This window comes from Protopterus annectens, chromosome 3.part0 (assembly GCF_019279795.1).
Source record: "Protopterus annectens isolate FY-2018-M chromosome 3.part0, PAN1.0, whole genome shotgun sequence".
NCBI lineage: Eukaryota > Metazoa > Chordata > Ceratodontiformes > Protopteridae > Protopterus > Protopterus annectens.
Window position 1 is genome coordinate 367,230,420 of NC_056731.1, and position 23,072 is coordinate 367,253,491.

The 23,072-nt window shown below is 44.0% G+C and overlaps 1 protein-coding gene across 3 annotated transcripts in view; it reads right to left on the reverse strand.

Annotated features, from left to right (window-relative positions):
* Positions 1-23,072, reverse strand: part of STK17A (serine/threonine kinase 17a) — an 805,673-nt gene that overhangs the window by 422,637 nt on the left and 359,964 nt on the right. For all 3 annotated transcript variants that reach the window (XM_044064814.1, XM_044064816.1, XR_006363967.1), the window contains one exon: positions 6,203-6,415. In XM_044064814.1, coding sequence (XP_043920749.1) covers positions 6,203-6,415 — 213 coding nt within the window. The remainder of the gene's footprint in view (positions 1-6,202; positions 6,416-23,072) is intronic.

Below are 23,072 nucleotides of genomic sequence, written 5' to 3' on the forward strand. Positions count from 1 at the left end.
GGCAACTTAAAAACACTGTACTACACACTGACAAAAATAAAGCAGTCTGTCCTACAGCTGCCAATGCACATATAAAAGGTATTAAAGTAATCAGTAAGGCTTGTTTGCTCATCACCTTTCCAGTCAATCAACCAGTGTAGTCAAAGGGGCTATCAACTGCCTATGAACTATACTTTGAGCTAAACATTAAAAACTGTTGTGCTGGTGGGTTCATCATCATGAATCCAACCAATAAACAGTTCTACTTCAAAGAACCCTTCCTACTATCTTAACAAACATGATCCAAAAAAAGAGACTTGCAGTAACATTAGATCTGATGTCAATTGTCACGTTATCCTTGCTGATGGGTTCAGCTCCGAGCCCTCAGATCCAACTTGGCCATTGCAAAAGCTTGAGGCAACCAGCAAAGCTCATGGGCACCTCCCCTAACTCACAATGCACCTTCCCTCATTACCTCAGATCTCATTCGCCACTTTTGCGAAGATGTGGTTAACCTTACAGCTCTGGGCAATTAAGTGCTTAATAGTTAATTTCTTTACTTCTCACCAAAGTTTTCACTTAGATTTCCTTCAGTTTTTTTGTTCCTGAAGTATATCTTTACATGCTTCTCCCCATTTCCTCTTACCTATGGGTATTTAAGCAATAACCCACGCCTGGGTGTGGGTAATGCTGGATTTACCCATGGTTGGTGTGGTTTGGTCACGAGGGCGAAGCCCGAGTGGCCAAACAAAGACAACCGTGGGTAAATCCAGCATTACCCACACCCAGAAGTGGGTTATTGCTATTACACAAAGACGTTATTTAAGAAAAAAAATACTTTTCTTAAAAAATGGCATTGTATAATGCCTCCATGCTGCCCTTCCGCAGCTGTCCAGTATTCTGTGGCAGTTCTGATATACTGCGCATGCATATGGTTGCGCAGTACATCAGAACTGTGTGTGTGGAAGCAACGGCGAAAGGAAGATCTCAGTTGCTTTTAAAAACTTGTCTTGCTATGTTAAGAGAGTTTAACATAGCGAGATAGCTTTAAAAAAAGCAAGAGAGAAAGGAAGATCTCCATTTTTTTTTTTTATTTTTTTTTATTTATTTATTTTTTTTTTTTTTAAGATATCTCGCTATGTTAAACTTATTTAACATAGCGAGATAACAGCAACGGAGTGACCGGACCTTTTTCCATTAGTATAAGTCTTTGATTTACAACGTGCACGCTGACCAATCAGCGAGCGTGTTTTGGAATATTAATGGGGGGGGGTCATTGTAAAATTTACATTCTACCACAGTTGATAGTATTTTTCCCCTTTCTATCCACCATTCTTGGTGGTTTCCTTCCATTCCCTATCTCTTAAAAAAAGAGGAAAAAACATTTCTCTCTTGGTTTTTCTAATATATAATTTACCTAATTTTATTTTTTCGTGGTTGTCTATGAGTGCGTATGTGTGTAAGAGTGTCAACATGCCAGATAAAACCGAAAAGCCATTAGGCTTTAAAAATTTTACAAAACATGGCAAGAAAATGCCAATGTATAGTCTATGCGTATACTGTCTGGGCCCCCCTCCACCTACAGCAGGACTGTTCGATTTGTCATGCATTCAACCACAAGGCCTTGGTTGAATGCAAAAATAAGTGGATGGTAAAAGGAATGCTACCTTCCTTTTGCTGAGGCTACTGCTAGATCCGAGAAACCTCCTTCTAAGTCGGCTCAGTCCAGCCTGGCTTTTTTTTCTTCATCCGGACATGAAAAACATAAGAAAAGACGTACATTGGCTCCTAATGATCTCCTGGAGCCAATGCAAAAGAAATCCAAAATTTTGGATCCGATACAAACATTGGATCAGAGCACTGGAAAGGCAGGATCGTCAAAATTTTCTTTGGAGTGGAGAAGTCCATCAGCTCCGACAGGATCAGATTAGAGGCATAGTCCAATCTCCATTAAAGGGCCTACATACTCTCCTTCTTTAGGAAGGGTTATGTCAAGGGTACTTTTGCCCATCTTCTCCAGATCAAAATCTCCAGCCTCTTCATCTTGTTCGACCAGGACTCCTTCTGACAATGATGTGGACTGGGTGATTCAAAGGCTTTTAAGGACACCAGCTTTGGCAAAACTCTTATCAGATCCTAGCCCCAGAGCCAAGGATCCGACTGACATTGCTTCTCCCACCTTTGTTCCTTCTCCCACTTGCCTTCAACTTGGAGCTGATAGATCCAAACAACCGGCTGCATCTTGAGCCAGATAAGAGGGCTTTCCCCCACCTCGGATCAGGCTTACGTTTGAGTTGTTCGGTCTTGTTGGGTCCAGAGAGCTCTTGGAGCAGTAGCGGACTGCTGGGATCCTGGGACCACGTTTTAGCTCTGAATGTAATGGTGCCCTCCCTGTTTCTAGGAGCCTCGGTGCTTGAAAGCTCAGCTCCAGCTTTGACCTCAGGTAGGCTGTCATCTGCAGGTGAAGGGACCACAGTTCAAGACTCTTGTGTTTCAGATCAGGGGTTCTTTTCTTCTCAGAGGCAGTCAGCCTTTGAGGCTCTGAAGAAGGTCAGGGTTGGCTCAGCCACACAGAGTGTACCCTCTTCTTCGATCCTCAGACCCCCATATTACAGCCAATGTGTCGCCCCTTCTAAACCAAACCATCCACAAGGACAATGAGTCCCTAGTCCTCAGGATAACCCTAGAGGTACCCCTCCCTCTTCGGACACCTCCACGGAATATCCCCCTGAGAAATCCCTAAAAAGAGAACTTGCAAGAGAAAGCATATGGATTCCCTAGAGGAGTCCACCACTTCTAACACCAACCTTGATGAAGGAAAGGGATCCCCAAGGTCACCCTCCAGATGATGTTTCCTTCAGGGACATCCTGGAAATTTTAAAATAGAGAGACAGCTGGCAGTCCAGCAATCCTTCTCCTGAGGAGTTGGTGTACCTGAAGGTCTTTGGATCTCTACCTACTACTGCTTGGGTGACTCCGACCACTGATGAACTTATTGATCTAATTTCGGGACAGGCATGGGAGACCCCAGACTCCAATGAACAGACCCCACGGAGACCAAACAAATTTATTACAGCCCCTGAAAACAAAATAATTTGCACTAAAGGTGTTGTAGTAGATGTCATGGTCGTGGCAGCTGCGACCAAAAAAGAACTTTCTGAGGAGAGTTCTACTTTCTATCCTCCTAATAGATTCTAGAACAATGGATAGATGTGGGAAGTAGGTCTTCTCATCAGTGACTTTTCCCTTACAGTCAATGAATTTTTTATCCCATTTCACAAGACTGCAGAGGGATCTGATCAAGGAGCTTTCAGATACTCTCAAAGGAGCTGTGGCTGAAGGGGCACGGGATAAAGTTTTCTCTCAGCTCACTACCCTGTATTCAGTAGCCAACTCTTCCATGCAGCTCATTTTATATGCACCCAAAAGAACAAGTAGAGCGGCAGGTTCAGGCATCTTTATGAGGAGACACGCCTGGATGTGCCTTTGCAGAGCCTTTCAAGTCGTTTATCAATGCCCCATTTGATGGCACATCCCTTTATGGTGCCAAGTTTAACGAAATGCTGTCCAGGTGTGAAAAGGAAGGTAAGACCCTTTCTCCCATGGGCATACATTTTTCCACCCCTCAGAGACCTTATCCTAAAGGTCAGAGAGGGGGAGGGAAGATGTGGTTCAGAAAATCACAAGTGTTATACCAGGACACACATGGAAAGCTCTCCTAGAGGCAGAGGGGGGAACAACAATGGAAGATGCCACCTTCACGTCAGAGGTGGCCCGCAAAATCAGTGTTCCAGAGAGACCCTCTTTGGCAAACCCTTTCTGTGCTCCTGAAAGGAGGACTGATTGTCCTACTCTGGAGGCAATCGGAGGACGTTTTTCCCTGCACCTACAAGCCTGGCTAGACATAACAAATGATACCCGGGTACAGAAGATAATATCCAGAGAATACTTCATCCCCCTTACCATCCCACCCCTCAAAACAAACAAAAAAAAATCCCAGACGTAGCACCCAGTCAAACGGAACAAGCAGCTGTCCAAGTTCAAAGGCTGCTACACAAAAGAGTCATCCAGGAAGTTCCCCAAGACCAGAGAGGATCTGGAGCTTACTCAAGGTTCTTTTTAGTACCAAAGAAAACAGGAGACTGGAGACAGACTGGATCTCAGCAAACTAAACAAATCAGTACAAATGTTTCAGATGGTCATGGTACAGTCTATTCTTGGAAAAAAGATGATTGGATGTGTTCTATAGACACTCAGGATGCTACTACTACCACATCAAGATGGACAGATGGTCCAGAAGGCACTTAGCCTTCCTGCTAGGAGTCAGTCATTTACAATTCCAAGCTCTGCCCTTTGATCTCACTACAGCCCCCAGAGTGTTCACCAAATACATGACAGTAGTACTGGCTCACTTGAGACCACAAGGATTCAGTGCGTTTCCGTATCTGGACAACTGTCTCATTTCTGCCCCAACCAGGCATCTACTTGTACAAGTAAGGGACTACATCTTACAAACCTATACAAAACTAAGCATCTCAATAAACTATGAAAAATTACATTTAGAACCACCTCAAAATCTAGAATTTATAGTCGCCAGGCTAGACACAGCACGAATGGTAGTCAAACTTTCAACCACAAGAGTCAATAACATCTGCAGTCAGGTCAAGAATTTGCTTCAAAGAAAGTCTGTAGCTACACACCTAGTGCTACAAACTTTAGGATCTATGGCTGCAGCCATCGTTCTAGTCCCACTAGCACACTTTCATATTAGAATTTTGCAGTGACTCTTAGCAACGCAATGGTCCAGTTTAGATCTTTAGATGCCCTATCAAATTCGACTCACCAAGGTATGCAAAAAAGATTTCTGGTAGTGGGTTCAGTCCAATCAAATAATCCAAAGCCATCCTTTCATTTCTCCTCAGCCCAAGGCCATGGTGACTACGGATGCTTCCCAGACACACAAGCTCTGTAAAGCTTTTTTGAAAGAAACGGTCAAGTCCCCCTACAAAGATCCTTCTCTTTCATGGGATTTAAATTTCGTCCTGAAACATATCATATAATCCCCTTTTGAATAAGCGACAAGTTGCAACTTAAAATTCTTATCCTGGAAAACGGTTTTCTTGATAGCTATCACATCGGCCAGAAGAATATCAGAATTACAGGCTTTATCTTCCCAACCTCCTTAATTGTTTTTTCATAAAGACAGAGTCTCTTTACGGATGGATCTTTCTGGTTTTTTTTTTTTTTTTTTTTTTTTTTACTGAAGACCGTTTCTGAGAACATTAATCAAACTATTGATTTACCAGTGTTCTTTCCAAATTTCCAAAACAGGGGTGAATATTTACTCCATTTGTTAGATGTTCACATACAGCTGCGTTTTTAACTTCATAGCACAAGACTTCCGGAAAGGAGGTCAATTACTTGTTTCCTGTTCAGATTCAGGAAAGGGCCTACAAGTATTTAAGATAACTAACAAAATGGATCATAGACTGTACATCTTTCAACTGTAAGGCACAGAGTAAACATTTGCCAACGCCTGTTAAGGTGCACTCAATCAGAGCTATGTCAGCTGCTTCTGCTTTCAATTCTAGAACTTCTATAGACAATATCTGTGCTGCAGCTACTTGGGCTAATCCTCACACCTTTACTACTCAATATAAGTTGGATATGGTCTCCAGGGCCACAGCTTCATTGGTTCGATGGTCCACAGGCATATCCTTCCATGAGCCACCCTAAGAGAAAGGTAGCTAGGGACTCTGTCCCATCAGTGCAGATAAAATAAAAATTGACATCAGATAAAGACGTTATATACTCACCATAACATTCCATCTGTGTTGTCAATTTTCACTTTTTCCTCACAACCCACCCTCCAGCCCCTGTCCATTCGTTTACTGACTGTATGCATGTTCCTCCTATGTATACCAAGTATATAGTCCAACAGCTAATTTTTCTTAGCAAACAAGATATGAGGTAATAAGAGAAGATGTACTGTGGGTAAGGGGAGGTGCTCAAGAACTTTGTTGGTTGCCACAAGTTTTTACAACCTCCGAGTCGGGAACAGATCCATCAGTGAAGAAAAAGTGAAAATCGACAACATAGATGGAACATTATGATGCGTACATAATGTTTTACATAATCAGCAAGGCAGAAACAAGTGAATCTTCTACTATATACTGTAAATATGTACATAATCAGACTAAGAAGTAATTAAGAGAATACTTACTATTCCAAAACCAGTATAATTTCTGATGGTGTCTCGTATACTTCATGCAAGTTGATGACCCATAGGTTGGATATGGCTAGTTCGAGAACTGCTACCTCATGTAAGATTTCCACTCGGCAGTCTTGACCTCTTCTTCTTTTTCTCATAAACTTGGCAGCGTACTCCTTTTCTGTTGTTTTTTCCACACACTTTTTCACAACAGCAAACTTGCCCCTGTATAAAACGAATAATGCAGACATATATATAATTCCTGAGGCTATCACTGCCACTTGTCAAAAGTTAGATTATTATATGTGCAGTGACAACTAACAGTTTGCCACAAAGCGAACAGTGACATTTTGTAGCATACTCGATTATACTTTATCTATCTGAACCAGATTTGGGGGCTAGCATAATGGTTAAGGTGTTTACCTCAAAGACACATGGTACAGTGTTTGATTCTAATCTTTGAGGAAAATTAGTTAGGCTTTAAAATGGCTCGCAACTGTAGTTAGCATAGAAACTCTTTAAGCCTTTTCACTAGTTACGATCACAAAGTCTGGAAAATGACTACCACAATGCCATTTCACAAAGGTGGCTCAACCACTAATCTCACTACCTTTACATTTAAAGCTACAGAATGTAGTACATCTTAGTTCTTGTTTATCTGGACACTGAATATCTCTTAACCCTGAAAAAGTAGTTATGTACTCACCATAACGTTCCATCTGGTAAATAGTTATTCATTTGTCTTCAACCTGTGGGTTACGGATCCGTATCGGCCGTATATCCAGCATTTGATCCAAGCTCAAAGCTCCTCCCTTCACCTATAATGCCCCTGTCTCCTTCCTCCCTTCAGATCGAGTTTGCTGCCCAATCAACTACTTACATCCGACCCAACAGGACCTTGTCATGATCAGAGAACAAATATTTTTGAACAAAAGAATGACAAAAAACACTTCGAAGGTGTCCACCGTCTAGCCTTATATAGTTTAGACAAGGCCGGGGGAAGGAGGGGGGATGGTTGAAGCATAACTCTCAACCTCTTAGAGCAAGAAATCTGGATAAAGCCTTAAATAATGGGGGGACAAAGTTTCAAAAATAGGGACACTTTAAATATTGCTCTTATAAACTTAGAAAACAGACAGAATAACAGGTTTTGTATTAGCATTAATTTTTTTTAGAGGATATGAAGTCTGAAACACAAATATTGGTCATTATTTTCTGACTTCAACCCTCAGTGATTTGCCAGAAAACCCCCAATTGTATGAGAAACAGACCAAATATATGAGGCAAAAATCTGGACATTCTGTGAAAATCTGTACAGTTGAGAGGTATGGGTTGAAGACAAATGAAGAACAGCTACTCAGATGGAACGTTATGGTGAGTACATCCTTTATCTAAAGTAGTTGCCTTCATTTGATCTTCAACCTGTGGGACAGAGTCCCCAGCTACTAAACACCTGGGTGGCCCTCATGGAAAGACATTCCGGAGCATGGCGGAGCCAAAGAATGCCCTCTTCCTGGATACAATGTCCAATTTATAATGTGAGATGAAGGTATGAGGAGGCCAAAACAGCTGCAGAACAATCATCCAGTGAAACTCTGGACCAAAAAGCCACTGAAGTGGCCATAGACCTGGCAGAATGCGCTTTTACCTGACCTGTCAGGGAAATCCCCCTGATAGAATAAGCCCGGATAATACATTGGGAGATCCAATGGGCAACAATAACTTTGGATACTGGTTTCCTTAAAAAGGGTTTGGAATAAGAAACACAAAGTTGGTCACATTTACGAAAAGGTTTTGTCCTGTGCAAATAGAAATCAGTCAATGTACATCCAACAAATGCAATTTATATTCTCCCTTGTTTTGAAAATTTGGAAAGAAGACCAGGAGACTGATCATCTGGTTAATGCTGGCCTCTGAAGCAACCTTGGGAAGAAAGAATGGGTTAGTATACAAAGGCGCACTGTCCTTATGAAAAATCATAGAAGGGGCCTTGATCGATAGTGCTTGAATTTCTGACACTCTCCTGGCAGAAGTAATGGCAACTAAAAATGCAGTCTTCCAGGACAAACTGCAAATCCACCGAAGTTGCAGGTTCAAAGGGGGACGAAACTAAAGCCTGACGCACTAATGTAAGATCTCACGGAGGCATAGGATCCTTCACCGGTGGTCTCAGAAGAAAGGTACCTTTAAGGAAGGTCTTGCAAAGCTTAGAGGATGTTAAGGAAGCCTTATTTTCCCCACATGAAAATTGTAAATTGCAGCTAGCTGAGCTCTGGCTGTAAAGGAACTGTTGCTTTGTTGAAACATCTCCGATAAGAATTCTAACACTGCAGAAACCGGAGCAATATAAAGATCCAATGCACACTGCGAAACCCATATAGAAAAACGTTTCCACTTGCTATAGTGTACTTTCCTGGTGGAAGACTTATGAGCTGCTACCAAATTCTTCTAACGGGAGAGAGAAACCGGGAGTCCTGATAATCATGGGAACTGGAGCAACCAAGCAGTGAGCTTTAGACTGTCCAGGCATGGATGTGGGATCCCTGATGGGTGAGAAATGAGATCCGGAACTGGATCCAGCGTCCATGGTAGGGCTACCAGATGAGACCACAGAAAGAGAAACCAGACTTGGTGTGGCCTGCATGGGGCAATGAGGATCACAAAACTCCTCAGCCTGCGAGCTTTCTGAAGAAACTTTGGTATAAAGGGTAGAGGAGGATAAGCATACAGAAGATCAGGAGGCCAAGCATGAATCAGAGCATCTCTGGGGCATATCTCGCAACCTCTTAGAGCAACAAATTTGGACAAAGCCTTAAATAATGGGGGGACAAAGGCCCAAAAATAGGGACCCTTTTTAAATACTGCTCTTATAAACTTAGAAAATAGAACAGGTTTTGTATTGGCACGAATTTTCTGGAGAATACGAAGTCTGAAACACAAATATCTGTCATCATTTTCTGACTTATCCTAAATGATTTGCCAGAGAACCACAATTTTGAGAAACAAACCAAAAATATGAGGCAAAAATCTGGACATTCTGCGAAAATCTGTACAGTTGAGAAGTATGTCTGGGGGCTTCTCCCTGAGGGGAAATCAGAGTGAAGAACTCGCTGCATTTCGCATTGGAAGGAGATGTGAAAAGATCACAGCTAGACTGACTACACTTTTGAAAGATCTGTTCCACTACTGAAGGATTCAGAGACCACTCGTAAGACATCAGGATAAATCTGCTGAGCCTATCCGCAAGAATGTTGGACCGGCCCGGAATGTGCGTTGCCACCAGAATCCAGCCGATGGAGATCACCCATTCCCACACCCTCATGGTTTCACGTCAAAGGGGATAAGATCTAGTTCCCCCCTGTTTGTTGATGTACCAGACCACCAACATGTTGTCCATCTGGATAGCAATCATCCCCAAGGGAAGATGGGCAAGGAGAGCCTGCAACGCAAGTGCAAACTGGTCTCGGAAGGGGACCATGTGCCTTGGACTATCCTTCCCAAGCAATGCTTCCCCTATCCAGTTGGGAAGCGACTGTGGTCACCGTGGCCTTGGGAAATGAAGGTAGAAAAGAACATCCCTGGACTAGGTTCTGAGAGTGAATCCACCACAGAAGAGAGGTCGGCACACTCGGGAGATTTGAAAAGGATGAGACAATGGTAGATTTAGTAGGGACCATTAAACGGAAAAGAGTCTACTAGAGGATCCACATGTGAAGACGTGCCAAGGATAGAAGATTGATCGTGGCTGCCATAGACCCCAACACCCATAGTAATACTACTGCTTTTGGAGATTGGGTTTGGAGAACAAAAAGAACATGAAGATTCAGACTGTGTATCCTGTCTGAAGTAAGGAAGACTTTTGTCTGGATAGTGTCTAACCAAGCCCCAGTGAAGTCGTCTAATGTCTGAACTGGGGCCAAAGATGACTTCTTGAGATTGATGGTGATGCCTAACCTCTGGGCTAGTGAAAAGAAGGAAAACTTCGTTTGACAGAGTTGATAATTGGAAGGGGCAGCGAGGAGCCTATCGTCCAGGAAGGTGAAAACCTGAAAGCCCTGAATTCTCAGGCAAGCTGCTACTGCTGCCATCACTTTGGTGAACACCCTGGGGGCTGTGGCGAGACCAAAGGGGAGCGTTCTGAATTGATAATCATTGGTCCCTGACGGAGGCGGAGAAACCTCTGAGAGCACTTGTCCATCTGATGTGATAGTACGCAGCTTGGAGGTCGATCTAGCACATCCAAATCGTTCTACTGCAGGAAGACCAGGATAGACTGAAGAGTGACCATCTGAAATTTTGTCTAGGCCACTGACAGGTTCAAAGTGGAAAGATCCAAAATTGGTCTTAGGTCCCGTCTTCTTTGGCAGTAAAAAGAACGTGGAATAAATGCCTAATCTGGACTGGTCTTGGGGGACATGTTGGATGACCCATTTTTTCTAGCAGCTTTCCTATTTCCAGTGCTGAATCCTCCATGAGCGCAGTTGGAATGTCGGGGAGGTGTTTTGGTGATAGAGGTGGCTCAAGGAATGGGACTGAATAACCTCTGGATATAATCTGCAACACACAATTTGTTGTGATGGACTCGCACTCCATTAGGTGTAGTGATAACCAGCCCCCAACTGCCTCCAGAGACGGACAGCCGGGCAACCCTTCAGGGCTGCTGAGCGGGTCTGTCAGAGAAAGGTTCTCGACACCCATAATTTCTCAGACTCCTTCTGCGTCTAGGACAACATCTATCATACCCCCTCTGCCCCTGGGTGAAGGTGAGTCCTGAGTGTCTCAGGAAAACGCCTGAGACTTTCAGAACCACATCTTAGTCCCTTGCTGATTCCTAGAAAAGGATCTTTGAGGGGCGGCAAAGCAGATCCTGATGGCAGACAAAGTCTTCCTGTCCTTCTCACTCTGGACCAAGGTCTCACGTACCAACTTTCCAAACAGGGAGGAACCATCATACGGGGCGGGGCACTGGTGAATGATGTTTTAAAAGGTTCAGAGAACTGACAGAGGCGGGCTGGTGAATGATGTTTTAAAAGGTTCAGAGAACTGACAGAGGCGGAACCAGGCGTGTCGCCTGATGGCAATGCCTGAACCAACTCCCCTAGTGGCTCCCTCTGTAGCTTGGGAGAGGAGACGCATAGAGGTGTTCCTGATGGACTTCAGAGTGGCCATATGAGCAGAAAAACTTCTTCTTGTCCTCCACCGACATGGACTCAGGGGTCGACTCAGTTATCTCCTTCACTATGTCTCGCTGCAGCTGAATCACATGTGCCATGTAATTCAGCACTCTTAAGGAAAAAGTCGCTGAAGCGTACACATGCTTCCTAAATCAGTCCAGCGTCCTTGACTCTTGGTCAGGAGGATGAACCGTAGAGATTTCTTGAGAGAGCTCTTTCCTAGTGGCAGCTGCCACCACCATAGCATCAACCAGGGACCCATTGTTCCAGTGTATCCTATCAGAAGGTGGGCTTTACTAGGAAAGGCTCACCCAGACTCTGCTACACTTTGCTGTGAAGGAAAGGTTAGTCTGATTTTTATTTGTTGTATTTTGTATTACTTTATTGCCCTTTTGAATTTTGAATACTGTGATTTGTTTTCTTTACCTTGTGTTTTACTTTTGTAGTCTGCTTTTAACTGCATATTAAAACTTCAAAAGAGACCACCGCTCTGTCTCTTGCGAGTCAGGCAGAAATTTTTTCCCATCCGCCCAACCTGTTACTATTCTGTTCTTAAATACCACTGTCTTTCTAGTTGCCTGCCTCATGTTAATTTGACCATATATCTCATTTCCTCTCTGCTTTCACTGACTTGTGTGAGTAATCACAAAATTATCATTTTGTGAAATCACTCCCCTTCAACTATTTAAATTTATTGGCCATCCTACTGTATTGCATAGTACCAGAATACAAAAGTGACCACCCCTTTCAATCTATCTTGCTGTTTTAAACTTGACTCCCCACTAAAACTTAACTTTTTAGACAGGAAAAACTTAAATTACCTACTTTCACATCTAACTTCTCTAGTGCACACTGCAGTGTTTAGTATAAACATTTTTTTTCATCTTACCTTTAAGCATCCCTGTGACTAGCACTTGCTCTAATACCTGCTGGAAAGCACTAGGAAGCCTTAAACTGATACAAGCACTCAACTCTCTCCTTGTTAATAAGGAGAAATTATTCATAGGCACTAAACAGCCTATAATTGCAAAGTAGCTTGCTTATAATTGCAAAGTAGCTTGCTAAGGTAAGGGAAAACAGCTCCTGTACTTTACAAAGAAAGCACCAAACCAGACATGTCCAAGGGTCAGCTTCCAGTGATTTCTCCTCTCCACCTGGTGAATCTGGGCATACTGGGGAAATGCAGCAATTGTCTCATGTACACAGACAACCCTCTCCTCCTACCACCCAACACTACAACCTGTGAGAGATGCACTTACATAGCCAAACTGGAAGCAAAGCTCTCTCCACCCAAGATTGTGCTAGACAGTCAAGAGAAGGTAAACACCCGCACTACACCTCAAGCAACTCATAGTCCTTCTAAACCCACACCACCAACACCCACACATAGCAACACTAAATCCACATATGCGGAGGCTCTTAACTGTAACCTGCCCAAGCAACAAGGACCTCCGAAGCTGAAACGCAAACAAACACCAATCACAACCAAAGTGTCACACAGTTCACAACACCAGTGTGCCACTCAGCAACAGGCCCTAAGGCAAGACAATGTACCTAACACTTTAGTCATAGGTGACTCTATAGTCAGGTACACTGATGTCCCACTCACCAGGCTGAACAAGGAGAAAATTACAGTCAGCTGCCTGTTGGGTGCCAGGATCTGCCACATTATACATGCACTCAAGTCACTCCACAACTATGATGGTCATTGTCCATGTTGGAGTGAATGACTTGAGACGTACCTCCCTGGACCACATGAAAAGAAACATGAAAGAGCTCTTGGATCATGTGGCCCAGGCAGGTATGACCCAAGCCCGGAGTAGCATCCTGCCTTCGCCCAGAATGATACCACAATATAAGGACAAAATGATTGACATCAACAATTGGCTAAGCTTCTGGTGTCATTCAAAGGGGATCCAGTATCTGTCTGCCTGGGACGACATGATCGACAGACCACAATGCTTTGCCAGAGATGGTCTGCACCTGTCACCCCTGGGATTCAGGTTACTGGCTAAGGCTCGTCACCCCTATAGTGCCTTTTTTTAGGCAAAGTTCAAAGGACAAAACCACCACCGTAACAGGTACAAGCATGTAAAATCCAAAGGTAATTCTACTCAATGCTAGAAGTCTAAACCTCAAAATGCACTCTCTCGAAGCACTCCTAAAAATGGAGAACATAGATATCTGTGCAGAGACCTGGTTCAAGGCTCCAGAAAGCACCCCTGCAATATCACGCTACAACTCTTACCACACTTTTCGGCCACAAAACCAGGATCGAAACACTACAGGTGGAGGAGTGTCCATATTCACCAAGGATATTCACACCACCAGGCTAGTTGCCCAACACAATGAGTCTGAAATTCTCCAGGTGCAACTAACACTAGGTAAGACTGCAATCCAAATTGTAGCATGCTACAGATCCCCCACCATGCCCCAAGGTTCTCACTACACCTTTCTAAACATACTGGAAAATATTAAGATACAACCAAACACCTTAATACTGTGAGACTTCAACTACCCTGCCATTAACTGGGAAAACTACTCATGTAACACCTGTGCCCAGTGGTTCTTGGAATTCATAAATTCCAACGCCCTGGATCAATTAAATCATTGTCCCACCAGGGGCTCCAATATCCTAGACCTGGTCATTACCAACATGGGAAATCGATGCTCCACACCTATGGTCACCCCCTCGTTGGTCAGGTCAGACCATAAACTAATCACCCTTAACATCCACATCCCATCCCCACCCTCCAAGTAAGGAAACCTCCATAAAAAACTTCTCCAAATCCAATTTCATGCTACTCAAGTCAGAAGTGACAAACATCATGGCACCCATGCAGACGGGAACTGAAAGTTCAATTGCTGAGTCCTACACTAAGGCACTGTACAAGCACATCCACTCATGCATGAATTGTGCCATCCCAAATACAGCCAAGATGCTCTCCTCCAAAAAAATTAAGCCAATCTGGTGGTCGCCTGCCATAAACAAACTCTACAACAAAAGGAAGAAACTGTTGCAGAAAAGAGGAAAATCCCAGGATGCAAAAAACTCCCTTATCAGCCGCACTAAGAAGCTGAGATCCCTCATAAAATCCTCCAAAGCTAGTTACGAAAATAAAATTGCCAAAGATTCCAAAGACAACCACAATGCATTCTATAACTATGTCAAGAATCTAAATGGCAATGCTCAGATCTGCTCTGAGCTACAACATAATGGCATTAAATATACTGATCCCAAGGATATCATCGATTCAGTGCCAACTTCACCCCCCTCTCACCCCCTAAATGGCCCTTCTCAATACCGGAAGATTGCCAAATTCCGATAATAACATCCACACAGGTAAAAAACGCACTCTCCAAAGCTAAGAAAACAGCATCCATGGGACCAGATGACATCCTGGGCTGTGTACTACATGAACTACAAAATGAACTGGCACCTCACCTAAGTGTCATGTTTAATCATAGCCTCACCTCAGGCTTCGTGCCCACTGAGTGGCACACAGCTACACTTATCCCACTCCACAAGGGGGATCCACTTTGGATCCCAGGAACTACCGCCCCATCAGTCTGACGAGCCTGATCTACAAAGCCATGGAACATATTATAATGGAACTTATAAACAAAGACACTGGCAACCTTCAAACACTGGACCCCACCTAGTTTGGGTTCGTGAAGGGCCGATCTTGTCTCCTGAACCTGATTGACTTTTTCGAATCAGTCTCCAGAGCCGTGGACGAGAGTAAGACGGTCCACACAGCCTATCTGGACCTCACCAAGGCCTTTGACACCATCCCCCACTTTGGAATCACAGATAAACTTACTAAGCTGGGCATTAGCCCCTACGTCACTTGATGGGTTGCCTACTGGCTTACTGACAGAACCCACACTGTAAAAGTAGCTGACTCCAAATCCAGCTCCACACAAGTGACAAGTGGAATACTTCAGGGTTCAGTCCTGGGACCACTCTTGCTTGGCATCTACTTCTCTGAAGTACAGGCCAATACTAAGGGACTTTGGCTAACAAAGTTCACAGATGACTGCAAACTGGGAGCCATTATTGAATCTCCAAATGATGTGGATACCCCACAAAAGGGCATTACAGAAACGGATGCTTGGTGCCAAAGTCATGGGCTCAAGCTCAATGCCAAGAAATGTATAGTTATTCCCTTTGGGAAAAAACATGTACCCATGAATTACCACATAGGTGGCAGTACACTAAACACCAAAAGTGTGATAAGAGACTTAGGGACACAGGTAGACAGTGGTCTCACCTTCGATAACCATATCGCCACAACAGTCAGGAAATCCTTCTATGTGGCACATCTCATCACTAAGGGCTTTTCATTCAGAAAAAAGGAGGTCATTGTCCCATTGTACTCATCCCTCATTAGACCCATTATAGACTACAATGCCCCATTTGGTATGTACCTCTCAAGACACCTGCAACAACTGGAAAGGCTGCAGAAATACCTCACTAAAAGAATCACAGGCCTAAAGCAGATGCCCTATGCTGACCGCCTTAAAAAACTCAAGCTATACTCTGTTGCATATAGTCTACTCAGAGGCGATCTCTGCTTAACATACAAGACCATGTCAAATCCAGAGCTGTTGGACATGCTACACAAAGAAATCCCAATCCCTCAGAGCCACACGCTCCAGGGATCTAAACCTTGTCATCACAATAAACAAAACATGCTGTAGGGATAGGTTCCTGACCCAGAGACTCCCTCAGACTCTGGAACAGACTGCCCATACATGTCAAGCAGAGCGCCTCTTTGGCCCTCTTCAAAAGGAACCTTGACGATTGGATGGGAGAAAGGAAATTCACCCCGGGGATCACGTCATTCGCCCTGCTAGACAGGAGTCTTGGAAGTAAATAGTGTGGGAAGAAATAGCCAGGGAATTGTTATGGCTAGGCTTGTATAGGCCCTATTGCCGATAGCCTAGTACCAACCTATGAACCTAAGAACTTTATCTGGGCACTTTGGGATGGGCTCCCCCGTGTCTGGTTCCTTCCACGTCCGGGATGTTATAAGGTCCACTAATGGATTCATGGGAGGGGACACCCAGGAAGTAAAGGGACCTGCTCCAAATGCCTCAAGGAACACAAATTCGTCCAAGGTAGGTTTCTGGGCAGAGCCCCCCTCCCCTGGCAAAGGAATTCCATGATGTCTCCAAAGGTGACGTGGTCAGGGGGTGATCAGAGGGATCCTTCCCCTTCCTCCAAACTGGTGTCTTTGGTGAGTGACTCTGGTGGGGAGTCTAAGTGCCTCCTTTTGCATCCGGCATCCTGCTGCTCCCAAACGCGAGCTTCCTGAGGTAAAACAGCAGCAGGATGTCCCTGAGATGGCAGGATGGTCAGAACCGTACCCAAAACAGAGGGAGTCGGGGTGGAGTCAGAGGACGAGATGGGTCAAGGGTCTCGAAACTGAGAGAACCCTCTCCACCACATTAAAGGCCGAAGGAGAACGGATATCCTGAGAAAGGCAAGTAGGAGCCAACCCCCTCTGCCCCGATGGGGAAGCCAGTGCCGAGATACTGACAGGAAGACTGCTCTCTGACACACTTTGAGCAGACAACACCCTTGGATCTGGCACAGAGAGCCAGCCGGATCCAACTCTGTTGGATCCAACACGCTCAAGGCTGTGGCCAGCGTTGAGGTACCAGGTAAGTCAGAGCTGACCCCTCGACTCAGAGGGTCCTTGGATCCAAGGGCTCCGAAACGAAGGTCGGATTGGAGAAGGAGTAATCGGGGTAGTGAATGACTGCATGCTCCCCGCTCCAGAGGGAGGGGGGGGGGGCAGGTAAGACTCCCAGCTGAATTTGGATCCGGATGAACTTCCACATCATCCTGTCCATCTCCGCTTCACTAAGTCTCTGGGTGGAGTGGGAGGCAGTGACAGACACCGGCCTCAAGGGATGGCGAGGGAAGCTTGCACTGGAGACTGGATCCAGGGCTCCTCCGGCTCAGGGGAAAACCGGGGAGAGTCTGGTCTGGTAACTTGTCTAGCCTTAGGTGGAGGGCCAGCCACAGTCAAGCAGTCAGAGGACCACTTTCTTGGCCTGTCCTTTTTAGATTTTTCCTCCTCCCCGGACCTCTTAATGGGAGTTTGAGGTCCCAGAGGCAGGGGAAGAGGAAGTAGCAGCAGCCGAAGATGGGGGCTCCAGGACTACAGTCCCCAAAGAAGGAAGGAGGTCCTTTAGAATTAGTTTATCCCTCCTGTCCTTCAGTGTCCTGGGACTTAACCCAGCACAGATGCAGCAGAGGTTTGAAGGTGAGCTGCCCCCCAGATACACCATGCACAGAATGTGGCCATCGGCTAGGAAGAGTTTACGGCCACACTTTGTGCACTTTCGGAAGCCTGGCTTGGGAGTGTCAGACATGATCCCATGTCAGGCGCAGCACACTCAAGCATACATGCTACAGAAAGGAAGGAAAGTAGAGAAAAAAATTTTTTTTTTGAACTGACCACATGGAGGGGAGGAAGAAAGTAGTGAGTGAAAGAGAGAGAGAGAGAGAGACAGAGATAAAACCCCAAAAAACCCACTCACTTACCAAAAAATGAAGCAGAGAGCTCAGACCATGATGCAGACTTTACAGGTGGCAAACGAGATCAGAAGGGAGGAAGGAGAGAGGGGAATTATGGGTAATGGGAGGAGCTTTGAGCTAGGATCAGATGCTGGATATGTGGCCGAGTCGGATCCGATACGGATCCGTAACTCACAGGTTGAAGATCAAATGAAGACAACTACTTCAGATCCCTCATTAATATGCCTTTGTCAAAGAAAGGCCCTGTCTCTTTAACCTCAATGACTGCTTCGAAAAAAAAAAATCACTGAAGCAGTTGAAAGTAATTATGAAATACATACAGCTTAACTGGACCTGGCCATAGACTTTGGTACCATTCTCCACACAGGGATTGTCAAAAAATGTGCAACTCTAACTGGATAAGCTAACTGGTTGTCTAAAAGAACCCATGTAGTTAGATTTGCAGGTTTCACTTCTGAAAGCAAAAATGTGACTAGTGATGTACTACAGGGCTACGAGTTGGCCTTCTATTTGTCTTCTATTTCTTAAACCTTCAGGTCAACACTCATGGCCTAGGATTATCAAAGTTTGCAGATTACTGTAAAAATGAGTGTTATTACATCGTACACTAAATCATAATTGCTCCAACATGTCAGACATGTTAAAAATTGGTCCATAGGTAGGTACTAGGCTATCGGCCCAAGGGCTGCGTAAGCCTAGCCAGCAAGGTTCCATAGCTTACGCCACCCAAGAAAGTTATTTTCCTGTGCCACTGTCCAGCAGAGACACAAAAGTGATCCCCGGGGTGTATTTCCTATTTCCCGTCCACTCATCAAGATTTTTCTTGAAGAGTGCTAATGAAGAACTTTGCTTGACATAGATGGGTAGCTTGTTCCAGAGTATAGGAAGTCTCTGGGACAGGAATCTATCCCTCCAGCATGTCCTGTTTATTGTGGTGACCAGGTTTAGGTCCCTAGAGCGTGTAGCTCGGAGGGATTGGGATTTCTTTAGGTGTAGTATGTCTGGGTTTGACATGGCTTTATATGTTAGGCAGAGATCACCTCGGATTAGGCGATATGCTAGGGAGTAAAGCTGGTGTTTTTTGAGGCGGTCCGTGTAGGGCATTTGTTTAAGGCCAGTAATCCTTTTTGTGAGGTACTTCTGTGGCCTTTCCTGCTGCTGCAGATGTCTTGTGAGGTACATTCCAAAAGGGGCGCTGTACTCTATAATGGGTCTAATGAGTGATGAGTAGAGGGGAACAATGACCTTGTTTTTCCTGGATGAGAACCCTTTTATGATGAGGTGTGCCACGTAGAAGGACTTCCTGACTACTGTGGCGATGTGACTATCAAAGGAGAGACTACTGCCCACCTGGGTCCCAAGGTCTCTTATCACGCATTCGGTGTTAAGTAGATTGCTGCCTATGTGGTAGTTCATGGGTACAAAGTTTTTATCAAAGGGGATGACACTGCACTTTTTGGCATTGAGCTTGAGGCCATGGCTCTGACACCAGGCATCTGTCTCAGTGAGGCCCTTCTGTAGGATGTCCACATCATTTGGGGACTTGACTATGGCTCCTAGTTTGCAGTCATCTGCGAACTTCGTTAGCCAGAGGCCTTCTGTGTTAGCCTGTACTTCAGAGAAGTAGATACCAGACAGGAGAGGTCCCAGGATGGAACCCTGTGGTACTCCACTTGTCACTGCTTTGAGGTCAGATTTTGGTGCAAGGATAATGCTCTCAAATTAAATGTGAAAAATATAGTACAGTTCATTTGGTAAACATTTTCCGTGTCATACAGTTTTCACACCCTTCTAATCATATGCTGCCATTAGGGATCTAGGCATTCGTCAATAATTCTTTATCTTTTGGCCATCATGTCTCCACAGCAGTTCAGAAAGCATTCCATCTGGGTCATCTAATTTTCAACCGCATCTCCTATAGATCCAAAGAAGTCTCAATTCCCCTTTACTCATATCTCATCAGACTTATTGAATACAATGCCCCATTTGGCATATAATTTTCTAAACAAGTCACTCAACTTGACAGACCTCAGAGATTCCTAACTAAAACGATAACGGGCCTCAAAAATATTAAATTATCAGGGAAGACTGACAGACCAGACCTCTATCTTTACTCAGTCTCTTACAGACTCCTCCATGGGAATTTGTGCCTAGCCTTCTGAGACATGAAAGATCCATCCAACCCATTTTCACCTCCTATTCCTTCACAGAAAAAATGGTTCCTAAAATACCTGGTTAAAGGAACTACATCTTTATCAACAGATAACTACGACACATTAGCATAACAGACTCGTATCCCAACACATCCTCCACCTCCTAAACAAATTTGCACTACATTTCAAGCCGATTAGCAACCATAACACTATCAAGATAAAGCTAAAATATTTGATAAGTAACCTCAAATTCTCCCCCAGTATGTTTTGCCTTGCTCCTCCTTGAGGCTGGAGGAAACCTATAAATGTGGTTTAATGGCCAAGGCTTTTAATGGTATGTAGACTGATCACCTAGTACTTACCCATGAATCTATGTCTTCTAAGCTTACCATGGCAGAGGGCTAGCAAATACTACTTATGCTGAAAAAAAATGCATCCACTTCAGAAAATGTACACAGCAACTCCAGCACTCATTTGCTTTTTATTACTGTTACTATGCCTGGGAGAAGCAGCTCCTTTGAATTCTGCTCTCATTTTGTGAATTTATTCACAAAGCTTGTATACAACTCATTTCAAGATTTCTGAATTTATACTGAAGCCGTGACAGCAGATCTGGCAGCCAGGGAAGGGAAATTAAAATGAGGTGTGGAATTAAATGCATTACATCAGCTGAGACTACTTTCTGAAGAAAAACACAAGTTCTGTACTTACCATAACAATGGATCTGTGTTGTCAATTTTCATTCTTCTTCAATTGATGGGTCACTGATCCTACTCCGCCGCTTTCACTAGATTCACAGATACAACTCTCGAGCTCCTCCCTTACCCATAATGCCCCAACAACCTAACACAGCTCAGATCAAGTTTGCTGCCCCCAGAAACAATAGTTTATTCTGTAGAGAATCAATTGAGAAGAAACAAGATAGATAAAACTGCAGTTCAAGCAAGGAACGATGGGTTACCCAAAAAAATCCCTTAGGTGTCCTCCAGGAAGAAAGGAAAGCAGGTTAGGAGGGTGAGAAGTTGAGAAAGAATGAAAGCAGACAACACAGATCCATTCTTATGGTGATTACATAATTTTGTATCTCGCGTTGTCATTTTCATTCATTCCTCAACTGATGGGACATGGTCCTCGGCTAGGTAAACCTTGGGTGGTCCTCATGTAAGTAAATTTTGAAGTACTGCAAGGCCAAAAGCAGCACTTCTCCTAGAGATCAAATCCAATTTGTAATGAACAATAAAGGTATAAATGTTATCTAGCAAAGTTCTTGACCAAAAGGCTGAAGGTGGTGCCATACACCTTGTTGAATGTGTACTTAGTGGCTTAGGCAAAGCTTTCTGTTTATAGACAAAAAATACACAAAATCAGTCAACCATTTGGTTAGTCACTTTGGAAACTTCCATGCCCAATCTATTATGAGAAAAGAAGATGAACAATTGGTCAGATTTTTCTGAAGTCTCTGGTTTGATGAAAATAAAACCAAAGTTGCCTATGTACATTCAAAAGATGCAATACATATATTCACCTTTACTTGAAAATAATTTTGGGAAGAAAACTGAAAGATTAATGACCTGATTAATATCTGACTCAGAAGCCACCTTACACAAAAAGGATGGGTTAGTACATAAAGGCACCCTTATGAATGATCAGGTAAGGAGTTTTAGACAAAAGGGCCTGGAGCTCAGATACTCATCTAGCTGACGTAATGGCAACTAGGAAAAAGGTTTTCCAGGACAAAAAATTTAGGTCTGGTTTGGTGAAAGGTTCAAATGGATTTCGGGTCAAACTATGAAGTAAGATAGCAAAGTCCCAAGGAGGAGTAGGGTCCTTGACTGGGGCCTAAGTAAAAAGGTGCCTTTTAGAAAGGTTTCAACCTAACAATGATTTTCGCTGGAATGAAAATTAGAAATGGTAGCCAGCTAGACTTTGATAGTAGAGAAGCTAGCCCCCTAATTGAAAAAGGATGCTAACAAATCTAAGACTGCAGAGATTGGAGCAGAAAAAGGATCCAAATCTATGGATGGCCCAAATAGAAAATCTCTTCCATTCATTTCAGTAAACCTTCCTAGCAGAAGCCTTTTGACAGGACAAGAGGTTATGTCATGTTGGACCGGGGAGGAAAGCCTGGGCTATCTAGCCATCAATGGAACTGGAGAAACCATGCAGCTAACTTGGTGTGTGTTATGTCTGGATGAGCTTTTCTATCGGAAGAGAAAGGAGGTCTGAACTGGAATCCACTATCCAAGGCAGATACAGAAGATGAGGCCACAGAAAGGGAAACCAGATTTGATGAGGCCAACAGGGTGAAATGAGGATAACTGTACTCTTCAACAGCTGGACTTTTTTGTAGAAAGTTGGGGAGTACAGGTAATAGGGGATAAGCATAGAAGAGATGGGGGGCAATTATGAACAAGAGCATCTCTCTGTGACTTTTTGCATTGATTCTTGTGTGGAATTTGCCTCTCACAGTCACATTTTCATCTCTTGGATGACATGTACAAAAATTAAGAGAAGCAGTAAGAAAAGGAAGGGTCCTCAATGGGATACTCATCTGCCCAATGGCTAGGTAGGTGTACTAGTCATACGTCTCACAGACAGAAGACTAAGTGAAGCTCTGCTTAGGACTGGCAGCAAAGAAGTTCATAGATAATTTGCACTTGTATATCCCTTGCGTACCTCCTGCCTTCGGACTTGGGTCTTATATCGGATATATGGCATGAGGAAGGTGCTCAAGCTTTCTGTATGCTGGCCGACGTTCACCTAGCCTTGTGAATTCTTTCCTTAAGCAGTTGGTCCTGTAGGAGTAGCACCTTAAATGGTGAAGAACCCCCATACAATAGAATAAATATACCACATGCTTAAAGTAGTCAGAAGACACTGATTTAAGTTGCTTTCAGTTGCTAGTTTTGGCGAAAAACAAAGCACTTGCCCTGACTGGAACTTTATCCTTAGACAAAAATTGAAGGAGGATCCGCTGATACTGCAAGCACAGAAATTATCCT